Genomic DNA, 11,563 nt, shown 5'->3' with positions numbered 1-11,563 from the left:
ACATATATACATAAGTGGCACCAAAGAGGTGGCGGAGGGAGAGAAGAGCATCCTCCTTTGCTCCCCCTACCTGCACCCCACCTCGTTGCTGGACTCATTGCCTAATTGTACACTAGAAATTACAATAAGGCTGTAATCTTAAGCAGAACAATTTGAAAGTAAGTGTAATCAAAATCAAATGGATTTTCTTCAGAGAAAATATATTTGGAATGGGAGCATTAACATGAAATACACCACCACTTCTTTTTCAGAAATTGGGGGAAGGTTCAGCACTGCTGAAACATACTTCTGTCTCTTATGTGCCACTTCTCCTATTTTATTCCAATGCCACCACTGCATTTATGGTGTTAATATGTAACCTGAATGCTGACTCATGTGTTTCTAAGGATATCTAGGTCTGCATGAAATGCTTCATTCATTTCATTGCATTTTTGATGTTACATACTGCTTTTCTACATTGCTGTACTCAAGATGGTTGACAGCCCACTGAACCCTTAGGAACATGTGCCTTCAATCCCTAGGGCAGACTGTTTTGAAATAAAAACAAACCAAGTTTTATCTTACCACCTAAAGTCGTTCTGTTAGCGCTGCTGCCTTTCCAATTGACTTCTGTTCCTTGATGTGCAGATATTGAGAAGGAGATAATGCTTATCTCCATACCATGAAAAGTTTCATTTCCTGATTTCTGTAGATCACCTGTGATTAACGCGAGGGACAGTTCTTGGCTGCAGGAGCTCCTGGGAAACTGCCTTTCATGGGCCCCCTCCAACCTGCATGAGCCCCAAGAGAGCCACTCTGCCCCCCCCACACACACACACAAAGGCTATGAGCAAAGAGATGGTCTCAGGGCTCAACAGCTCACCCTTCTGAAGGTTCTGGGCCCTCAGCAGCTGACCCATGATGCCAACTCTTTCACTGGATGTGGTTAAAGGTACAAAAAAGCACACCAGACCATTATTTCCTGCTCAGTTGGCAACTCTGCAGGGGAAATCCTGGGAGGCTTGGTTGGCCATTACAGCAGCTGTAACGGCCAAGAGCAACACTTGAGGAGTCCATATTTATGATGCCATAGCATTAGTGGTTTTACGGACATCACTCCTCCCCAAACCTGAACCAAGGAGGAAGTCCCCGGTACTTCTAGTGCATCTAAAGCCAAATACAAGGTGGAAAGTTGCACCTTATGCTCTCTGCAGAATGTGCCCACGTCTCAGAACAGAACAGAACCCCTTACACATGAGGAGGAGGAGGAAGAGGAAAGCTCAAATAGCAGCCTCTCTTAAATCCTGTGGATGGAGGTCACAATCCTGTAATAACTCACAGTTGGTGATCACACCTGTAGCCTTGTTCAATGCGGATTTGATGACATGTAATGGATAACCTCTTGGATGGAAGTGACCTAGAAAACAATTGTGCAGAAAACTATACTGTTCTCCCTCTCTGCAATTCTGCTAGAAACACAGACAATGTCCTACTGATAAATTCCTCTTGATGTGTACTGGATGATGGCTATCACAATAAAAGTATAGGGTTCCTAGTATGATGTCTGAACCTGCCAAAACATAAATGTCCTCCCACCACCACCTCTGAGTTTCATGGCCACAAATAGCAAGAGAGATTTGTAGAAGTGTTGCTAATCGTAACTATTAATGTAGGTCATAAGTCTGGTCTGAGGGATAATTTTTTAATGTCTAGTCTGTGCATGTCTGTACTCTTATTGCACAAGCCTCTGTTATGTGCTGGAAAAATCCTTTTATTTCTTCATATTGTATGTTGATATAAAATTGCAAATAAAAGACATTGAAAGTATAGAATTCCTTTGTGTTAAGTTGCCATACACCCTGACTTCATACACAATAGTACTTTGAAACAGGATGGAATCTGTTATGAAGGCTGTGTTGGATGCCGCAATTCCAAAGAATGGAGCACAGAATGTGGCTGCAGGTACAGAATAGACCAACGTTCCCGAGACTCTCAGCTTTCCATTTAAATGGCTGCAAAGCTGTGGATGGGTAATGCCTACTGAACGCTCAGAAGCCATGCAGGGCTGAATAAAGGTTTTCAGTAATATTCAGGTGGGTCAGTAGACTCAATAAAATACACAAAGCAGCAATCATCACAGCATTATGAAGAGGGGATATTATGTAAATTTGTTTTGCATATTTTATATAGGGCACAGAATCCAGCTTTTATTTTTTTAGTGCAGAGTTTTATATACAATTCTGTACAGAAACATGAACCAGATAGAATATATTCATGCATTATGGTGTCCAGATTTCTCCCAGCATGATTTGTTTGGATTCCATGTAGGCTTTTATCCCTGCAACCACAAGGTCTAGAAACTTCCCTTTAAAGTGAACCTTCAAAAAACAAGCCTATGAAATCCTCAAGCACCTGAATTCTGTCCTATGAACTGAAATTATTCTAGAAAGCCCAGATTTTGAGTGACTATCTAAAACCTTGGATCCTAAATTGGACAGTAGCACTTAAGATTTGGATGAATATTTAGTGTGTCTCTATGGGAGGAAAGAGTTTTAGTTTTTGACGACTCTTGGGACAATTAAGAAACCGAGGGGAAATGATCCAGAGAATGGTGAACACAGGAAGCTGCCTTATCCCGAGTCAGACTATTGGTCCATCTAGTACTGTGTTTACTTCGACTGGCAGCAACTCTCCACAGCCTCAGTGAGAGGTCTCAACCAACCCTAGTGGATAATGTACTTCTGATTGCAGTTAAGCAGGCCTGGCCCTATAGGCTGCCTTGATGCTATGAGTGAGTAATAAGCAGTACAGTGTTGAGCAGTGGTGGCAGAAAAGGTGCCTGCCCTTTCTAGGGACAGAAATCCAAGCATCTAGGATTACATATGTGAACAGGCTGGGCTGTAATAGAGCCAACAGGTTCAAAGAACCTGCCATGCCCTGCGTCAGGGAGCAACTGGCCCAGCTCTGCTCCTCCTCCGCCCATCAGCCAGTAGCCCCAATGGAAGGAGGATGGAGTTCACATGCACACATCGCCAGCAGGGGGGGGAAGCATGGTGAGGTCAGCCACTGGCATAGTGAACATGATGGGCCCACTCTCCTCTTCCTAAGCCCCTGCATAGAAATAAAACAAACTGAGGGGAAAGCGTTGGAATGCTTCTCAAACGTCTCCTACTCAAGCTCCATTGACACAAATAGCTTCCCAAATGGATTGCCAGCCTTCCAAAGCTTTCACTTGTGTCAACAGAGCGTGTGCAAACCCCTTTTGCTGCAGTATGCCTCATACTTCTATATACAGCGGTTTGCGCCCAGCCAGTTACTTTTGTGTGAGGGAAGGAGAGTCCTGCAATCCTGACTTGGTCAATTCAGTGGCCAAACTACTCCCTTGAAATCCGACAAAGCTAAAAGCTATGCTCCAAGCCTACTTCAGGAATTAATCTGCCTGCCAGTACTTAAACCCAGCTCATTTTTTATGAAGAGGTTACCTCCACTTCCCTTTCCCCTTTCATCCTGTTTTCACATCAGTCATTGGGGGTAATTTTCCTTTCTTCTGCATTTCACCTGCTTGTCACCCTGCAGCCAGGAGATTTATATTTTAAAAAATAAAGAAATCAATGTGTTGCTATGGAGACAAACTTTCATCCAGTATGCTGCTCTAATTTTCCCAACAAGCTTGGTGCGAGAGAGAGAACATGAAGATGAAAATGTGTGATGTATATGTCCCTCTTTGCTTTGGCTGACCATCCAAAAATCTTCAGTTGGGCAGCTCTTCCAGTGACTTCTATGCAAGGCTCTAACAAAGTTAGCAAGAGCCATTTTCAATCAGTGAATCGAGAAATTGATATGAAAGTTCTGGATTCAAGTCTTATCCCAAAACCAACTTGGGCAAGGGACACAGAGTTGGCTCATTTAGGACAGGAGTAATTAGAACACCAACATTAACCAGGTGGATGTCAGGAGACGAAGACCTTCACAGGTACAAGGATCTAATTGGATACCATAGGGTGGAAAGCAAACAATGGCCTTCGAAGATACTTTTAGGAGCTACACAGTTTTTCTAAGTGGCACCTAAATGGTCCTCCTAGTCCACCTCATGCAAAACAAAGTTCTATTTTAGTGTAAATGCGAGAGTAGAAATTACCCAAGAGGCAAAAAACCCCTATGTACTGCATTATTTGACCGATTTCGGTTAATGAAAAAGGCACACAGACTTTTGAGTTCTGTGAAGCCTTGCTAAATTCAAGGAGCTGGCAGATGTGTTAATCTATTTAATACAGGTTCTGGGCTACAATACCAGGAAAAAGCAGAAACCCTGGAAGTCACAGAACACATGCAAAACAAATTCTTCCTCCACATCACTTGAGCAAAAACAGAAACATGCACAAATTGAAAGGCTAATTTTGCCAACCATTCAACTCCTTGGAAAATTGAGTTTTAAACCACTGAAGGCGCCAGAGGGGCTCCAATGGGTGCATTAGGTCCTTAATTGCTTGTGTTCCCCCCTTATTTGTTGCACTGTTGCCTGGATTATGTGGGCCACTGGATGCGAGAAGTGGCTGGGGCTCTAAACTTGGGTTTGTTACTTCCTGCTTTATTCAGTTCTCAACAATCCAAGTCTTACTCCCAAAACGCAAGCACTCAGAAGTTAAATGTTTAGTGGCAGTGGTCAATTTAATGTGTCAAAATTTTATATTTTAAAATTTAGATCTTGAAATGCAGATTTGTTTGTAAATTTGAAATAAGAATGTATTTCCACCCCCCACCTCAAAATTAGTTGAAGCATTTATTCTAAGAGTCAGAATTCATAGGACTAGTGAGAGGGCTTCTCCCCTTATTCCACCACATTGGAGAATGTATTTTATATGGGGGGGGGGTTTAAATAAAAAAAAATCCATGTTTTACAAAGCTGATTGAGGTCTGGCCACATTAAATCATAGGGTTTAGAACCCCCAAAGTCTTCCCAATAACAAGCCATCCAAATACCTGGACACAGGCCCGTGTCAGAACTTCCATTAGGCTGGTGCAGCAGTGTCCTGTACAACAGGAATCCAAAGAAATTTTGTTTCCAGGGCTATGCTAAAGATACTGCTACACCAGCACCTGATAAGGTGCCGATCTGAGGCCTTCCCATCACCCCCAAAGCTGCCAAGTATGTAGACTTAGGGAAGTGGAAGGGGGCAGCTGCAGTGGTGGTGATGAATGGTTCTAATCTAGAGCAAACCAGCTGTGAATCTGCCACAAGTTCAGTGGGCTTGCAATGCTTCCTGCTTGGGCTTGGGGGCAGAGAGGGAATGCTTGTCTGCTGTAGCGAAACACACCACCATCACTACTCAGTGACCCAGTATGAGGCAATAACCTCTGCAGTGTTGGTTGCTACCTGTTGGCTCATGTGTCCAATTTCTTCTAGTTCCTCCTGAATCCCAGTTACACTATTTGACAAAACATGACCAGTCCCAGGCATGTGACCATCCTAAAAAGGGCCCTCTTACCTTTCATTCTCCAGTGAGTTGGTCATTGACAAGTGGGACAAACTGCTCATTTATTCAATTGATAGCTTCAGCCTTGCCTGTTCAAAACACTATGGTGAGAAGTCCCATAGGACAACACTTAGACTCAATTTTTTGCTTCTCCTTTGCACCAGAACTCTTCCCATCAATTTTTATTTTTATTTTAGCATCAGCCTGCACAGTTTGTAACCCATCAAGCTGAACGTAACCCAGCAGTCCGGTATGGTGGTCCAACAGTTTCAATCAACCCTGTTTTTGCAGCCTGCTCCATGGTGTAAAAAGGGCGAAGGGGTTGTTAAGCATCTAGCAGACCACAGCTCACGGGGGAGGGCCTCCATTGCACTTGATGGGTCACAGGTCATACAGGCATGCACTAAAAACTTGAGAAGTCCTATTCACAACAGAGTTCCATCTTATGTAGAAAGCTTTCAGAAGGAATATCAAAGACAGACATGTACCATCAAGCAATAAGAAAAAAAGCTCAACACTCTGGTGGTATTTCATTGGCGAGGGCTTTTTTTAATTTCTTCTTGCATAAGAGAACTGGAACACACTCTCTCTATACATATATATATACACACACAAAGCTTGCTTGCATCCGACCAAAGCAGTTAACTTGGTGGGAATCTTATTGATTTTACTAAACAAAGCAATGCAGCATAACTGAAAGAGTGACTTTACAATTTTAAAACCACAAATGGATCATGTCCTGCCTCTTCAGGAAACAAAAACAAAAACCTGGAACTCTAATAGCCCTCCCTTGGGATGGCACTTCAACATCAAGAACCACACACAGGAATGGTCAACACACAGTTTATCCTAAGGTAATTTTACTTGTACAAACTTTGAGGGTGGGGAGAGCTGCATGGGAAGGGTACCGATAGTTAACCTCTTTTGCTTGTCTTAAAAAAGGCATCTTCAAGTTTTAAGTCGAAGCATATTGGAAGCCAACAGCAGGTTAAAAACCAGACCTCTGGATCCAGAGTCCTGGGTGTGCTCCGATACGCTAAATTCTTGTTCAAGGCGACCTTAACCATTCACTTCCACAGAGAGGGCAGGGCCACCTACGCATCCCTTTGCATGCACACATAAAAGGTCCCCTCTGCGGAAGTAAACACAAGAGCCCTGTGGGCAGTGGGCTCCGTGTATGCATTGTCACGGCTCTGTATGTTTTTTGAATTATAATAGCTTTAATCTGCCAGGCGATGCTGAAGGACGGCTCTTGTTACATATCCAAGAGCAATTTAGCAGTGATTGGCCAGTTAGAAAACTGAATACCCCTGAATTCTGGGCAACCAAGCTGTGGAGTGGGGGTTGTAATTACTTTTTAACCTAAACACAGATGGACACTGGCAGAACAAATTTTCATTCTATCTAAAACACCAAGAGCTACATTTTGCCATCAGCAGAGCGGAGGCCTGTAATAAATAACTCTATTATAAGTTGGATGTGGAATGAAAGCGTTGAAGTATGACCCTGTAGCACAGACGCTGTCTCCTGAACTGGAGGAATCGTCAATATCAAACTCAAGCGGCTGTGGATTTATTTTTTCTTTAAGACCTCCTCCTTGCTGTGCCCTATGAAAGATGCTAGTGTCTCTTCATTTCGATTGTGTTTTCAGCCTTGGCTAACCATGCATCTCTACAGCTGGGGAAAAACATTGTGTCAAGGTGCCAAGGAAGGTACTGAGATATGAAATTAGGGGAGGTTTTTTATATAAAAAATAAAAATTAAAAAAAGCTAGATATGAAGTTTGTTCAGGGATAGAGAGCACACAGAGGGTTGGAAAAAAGGTTCTCTTGTTCCTTTGTCCCGCCACCCTTTCCTTTCCAAGCGTGTTGCCAAGGCACTTTCACTCCGTACGTAGGATGATATGGATCCCTGAATCTGTGAATACTGGACCACTCATCTCACCAGTCCTCAGCGCAAATGAGGCATCTTCAAAAGGTTTTTGCATTTGACCTGCCAGATGGAAGAGATTTCAATTAAAAGTTAGTTCAAGAGCATCTTGGACCAAGCCACGGACACACACATTAAGAGCTAGCAGACCTGGCCCTCACTGGTTCCTCAAGACACCAAGAGTAACATAAGAAAAGAGTCAGATACATGGTTACTTATTGCAAAGTTATCAATCAGCTAGACACCAAAAACATGGATAAAGAGGTCCATGGAACGGGATTCTGAATATTTATAGCACAAAGTAGAGTCTGCTTTGGCTCTGCTCATCCCATGGAGGAAAAATACCCCTACATTTTCCCCGTAGAATGAGTGCAAACATTATGACAAACTGGATAATAATCAGGAAGGACAATTCTTCCTCAGTGTTTTGCATGCTCTTGCTCAGCAAATCTCCAGCTGTACCATTCTACAACACCAGACAACATTTTCTCTCTGCAGTCACCACTTAATGCTCCAAAGACCATTTCAATCACCTGAGATAGAAAATCTGGCCCCTTTCTCCTCCAAGCACATGCCAGTCCTCCGTTTCTCCACCTCAAATGCCCTCCCCCTGCACAGAAGGAAATAAAGCGTGCGACACTGTATGTTTCCAGCACAGTTCAAACATTTATGAGGCATGAAGGCAATGTTAAAAACCTAGACAGGGTGTGCATTTTAACACTCTGGCTTCTAAATTGAGCACTCCTAGTTTAAAACAATGGAATTCTGGATCCTTGAACCACACGTGTCAGTTTACTTTGCCACCTAATCCATTCTTGCTACTCATTGGTCAGACTAAGTTTACAAAGGAAGTAGTAGTAAGTAGCCGAATGGACTGTATCACTTCAGTCAACAGGTTGCGGATTCCGCTTTTGAGCATTCCCCTAGGGTCCCCACCGCCACACACACTTTTTGGTGTGTGTGTTTCCCCCCCCCCAAAAAAACACAAGCCACCTCCCTACAAGTAGAAAGCAGAATTCTAGCCCAGCCCACTTCTTGCCGTGCTTTTTTCTAGTTACAAGGTGTTTTTTTTCAAGAGCAAAAAAATGTGCCCCCCAAGCCTGCATTTAGAAGTGGTACCGTCCATTCTACCATCTCTTTCTGCTGCACGTGTAGAGCAGGTCTCAGTTGCTGACCTATCCCACAACTGCTTTGCTTGCCTAATATCAACAAGAAATCCGACAAGCAGAATGCAACATTTCTTCATTCCATACAGCTAACACCTTGTAGACTAAGTGGCAAGCAGTGGTGACAACATGCAACATCCAACATCTGCTGGACACATGGAGTGGGAAACTCATTCTGCTCTAGCTCCCCTGGCAGGCTGATGATTTGGCCCTAGCCATGACTGCCCTTGATCAAAGTCCATGGGAAAACTGTCTTGGGGTTAGTGGCCTGCCTGACACTCCTTTCGGTGCCTGGGTCTCAATGGCCCCCATCCAGACAGCAGCAAAAGAAAACAGGAATAGGTTACTGACAGGGTGATTAACAGTATTACTGAATGCATCAGACACAGCTATCACTCACAGCACCTTCCGTTTACAACTCTGCTTCTCCTTGCCCTGCCCCTTTGGCAAGCTTTTCTTAAAGCCAGTGTGCCTGCCCCAGATCTAATCAAACCTCCAACCTGCTCTCTCTCACCCAGTTTCTGGACTCATGGCCCTGTTCTATAGATGCTACTCCTTCCTCAGCCAGTCCTGGAAGCAGAGGATTTGTTCTGCAAGGACAGACAGACCTAAGGAACACGTGGGAAAAGGAAACTGCGGCAGCAGAGCAGAGCACAAATGGTATATGCATCCAATTTAAGGAGGTCCACGAGTCTGCAGCTCCCAGCTTAAAATAATGAGGCTCTTGACTATTGCAAAAGGGCACCACCTCCACAGGAGACTCATGCGCCAGGAGTCAGGAGTCGAGGAGGAACAAGCAAGGAGGCAGCTCTGCCTCCTGCACTCCACATCAATGGTCTTTGCAGGTACTTGCTGCCTCGAGATGCCTGCCATGGCATGGATCAGCCTGGAAAGACCAAGTAAATCTCATGGAAGTTTATGACCCTTGTCTACAGGCTGCAAGCCACTGCTGTAGGAGATGAGTGCAGAAAGCTTAAAAACAACATGATGGATTAATTTCCGACAATATATCCCTGCTCTCCATCCACAAACCCCCCTGCCCCCCCTACGCCATTTTGGTGATATATTAATTGCAGATGCATTGTGCGCCTGAGGAGACTGGGCAGAATTTCTGTGTTTTATTTTAAGTTTTAAATCAATCTGCACTTTTCCGACTGCATCTCTCCACTTCCTCTCCCAGGATTAGTCACAATGGCTTTGGCCCATTTCCCACAAGCCTTGACTGAAAAAAATGACATTGATACATACCACAGAATAGGAGTTCTATTTTTGTTTTAGCTTTGGGGGCAGGCAGCACTCAAACTATGAACACATTTTGCCTCCCCCCACACCAATATATGGGAGTGTGGAATATCAGTTCAGTCCCCCAGTGTCTGAATCCAGCTCCATTTGTTCCATGTGGGCTCACCCAAGAGTAGACATCAGCAGTTGGTCTATACAATTGTGCTAACCCAATACCACACCCCAAGTTAGAATGATGCTGTGGATTAAACACTGGATGTGGATTAGGGAAACAAGAATTTGTGCCCTTGCTCAGTCATGAAAGTTGCCATGGTCTTGGGGCCATGGCTTTGCATAGATCTATGGTGGGACCATGTTGGACACCTCATCTAAAAAAAAGACAAAAAGGGACTTCAAAAACTATCAAGGGCAGTGGAACAGCTTCCTTCTGAAGAAAAGGCAAAGCATTGGGGTCTTTTTAGTTTAGAGAAAAGACTAGTAAGGGAGCAGGCATGATGGAGGTTTACAAAGTTATGGGTGAGTAGAGGGAAATTTTCTTCCCTTTCCCCTAAAGCTACAGCTTTCTTCTGCTACTATTTCACTCAGCACAGATCTCAAGGAATTCATAAGACATGGCAATGACCACTAGATAACATGGCTTTAAAAAGGAGACTGGATAAGTTTATAGAGCAGAGGTCCAGGGTAGACCAATTTGAATCAATCCCATTTAAATTGCTGCCAAAAAAAGTTCGACTCACTAATGATTTATCTCTCTTTTTATGGTGATTTATACTGTCTCACATTTTGTTATTGAGCTTGTAATTAATTGTAATTAAGTTTCTCATTTTGTAATTCACATACGTGGAACAAATATGGATATTAATGGGTTGCCATAAACAAAATATATTAGTTTGCACTGAGTGGATGGATTTCTTTGTACACATGCACTAAGCAAGGTAACTTAACTGAAGACTTGGGCTGCAATCCTCTGCATGCTTAGCTGGACGCAAATCCCATGGAATACAATGGGACTTACTTCCAAGTACACATGCATAGGAATGTGCAAGTGCCTGGAACTTTCCAAAAGTAACTACATGTAGTTACATGCCAAAAACAGCATTTCTCAATGAAAAATATCCAGGCCATTTGGTAAACTCCAGCATTCATAATCTGATAAATGAACACATTACTATCCTCTCTAATAAAACGCTTGGTGTCCGTCCGTGGACGGACACCAAGCGTGTGTCCGTGCCTCCCTGCCCTGTTCTGCGCCTGCGCAAAGCGCAGGCCCAGAACAGGGCAAGGGAGACACGCTCGCCGGTACCCGGCAGCCATCTTGGGCAGCCAGAAGCGGCCGCCCCGAAGAAGCCGGAAAACCGGCGCCGGGGTAAACTGAGCGAGGCAGCGGCAGAGCCGCTGGCAGAGCCGCTGCCTCGGCCAAAAGAGACGGAGGCCGGGGGCAGAGCAGAGGCCACTTAAATATTTTTTAAAAGGCACCCGCAGCCGACGCCGCCGACCCTCCCTCCCAGCTGACCCCCCCCCCATTAAGGGCCAAATCGGCCCAGCCACTTGCCCCCGCAGCTTCCGCCGCCGACCAACCGGCCGCCCACCCAGCTGCCGATACCTCCTTACCGCCAGCACACGTCCTCTGCTTGATCCGCTGATCAATTAACAGAAGGAGAGAGGTGCTTGCATGCAGAGCTCTACTCTCTTTAAAGTCTCTTCCCGAACTGGCGCTTTGCGTCCTTGCTGCCCAAACCGCCAGTTCGGGAAGAGACTTTAAAGAGAGTAGAG

At 44.4% G+C, this 11,563-nt stretch overlaps 1 protein-coding gene across 1 annotated transcript in view; it reads right to left on the bottom strand.

The window, feature by feature from the left end:
• Nucleotides 1-5,976: 5,976 nt before the first annotated feature.
• Nucleotides 5,977-11,563, bottom strand: part of PIN1 (peptidylprolyl cis/trans isomerase, NIMA-interacting 1) — a 55,162-nt gene continuing 49,575 nt past the window's right edge. Inside the window, exon 4 of the mRNA XM_053297768.1 lies at nucleotides 5,977-7,445. Coding sequence (XP_053153743.1) covers nucleotides 7,336-7,445 — 110 coding nt within the window. The 3' untranslated portion in view covers nucleotides 5,977-7,335. The remainder of the gene's footprint in view (nucleotides 7,446-11,563) is intronic.

The sequence above is a fragment of the Hemicordylus capensis genome, chromosome 2, assembly GCF_027244095.1.
Source record: "Hemicordylus capensis ecotype Gifberg chromosome 2, rHemCap1.1.pri, whole genome shotgun sequence".
NCBI classification, from domain to species: Eukaryota; Metazoa; Chordata; class Lepidosauria; order Squamata; family Cordylidae; genus Hemicordylus; species Hemicordylus capensis.
The sequence above is the reverse complement of the archived record's forward strand: the minus strand, read 5'-3'. Positions and strand labels throughout refer to the sequence as shown.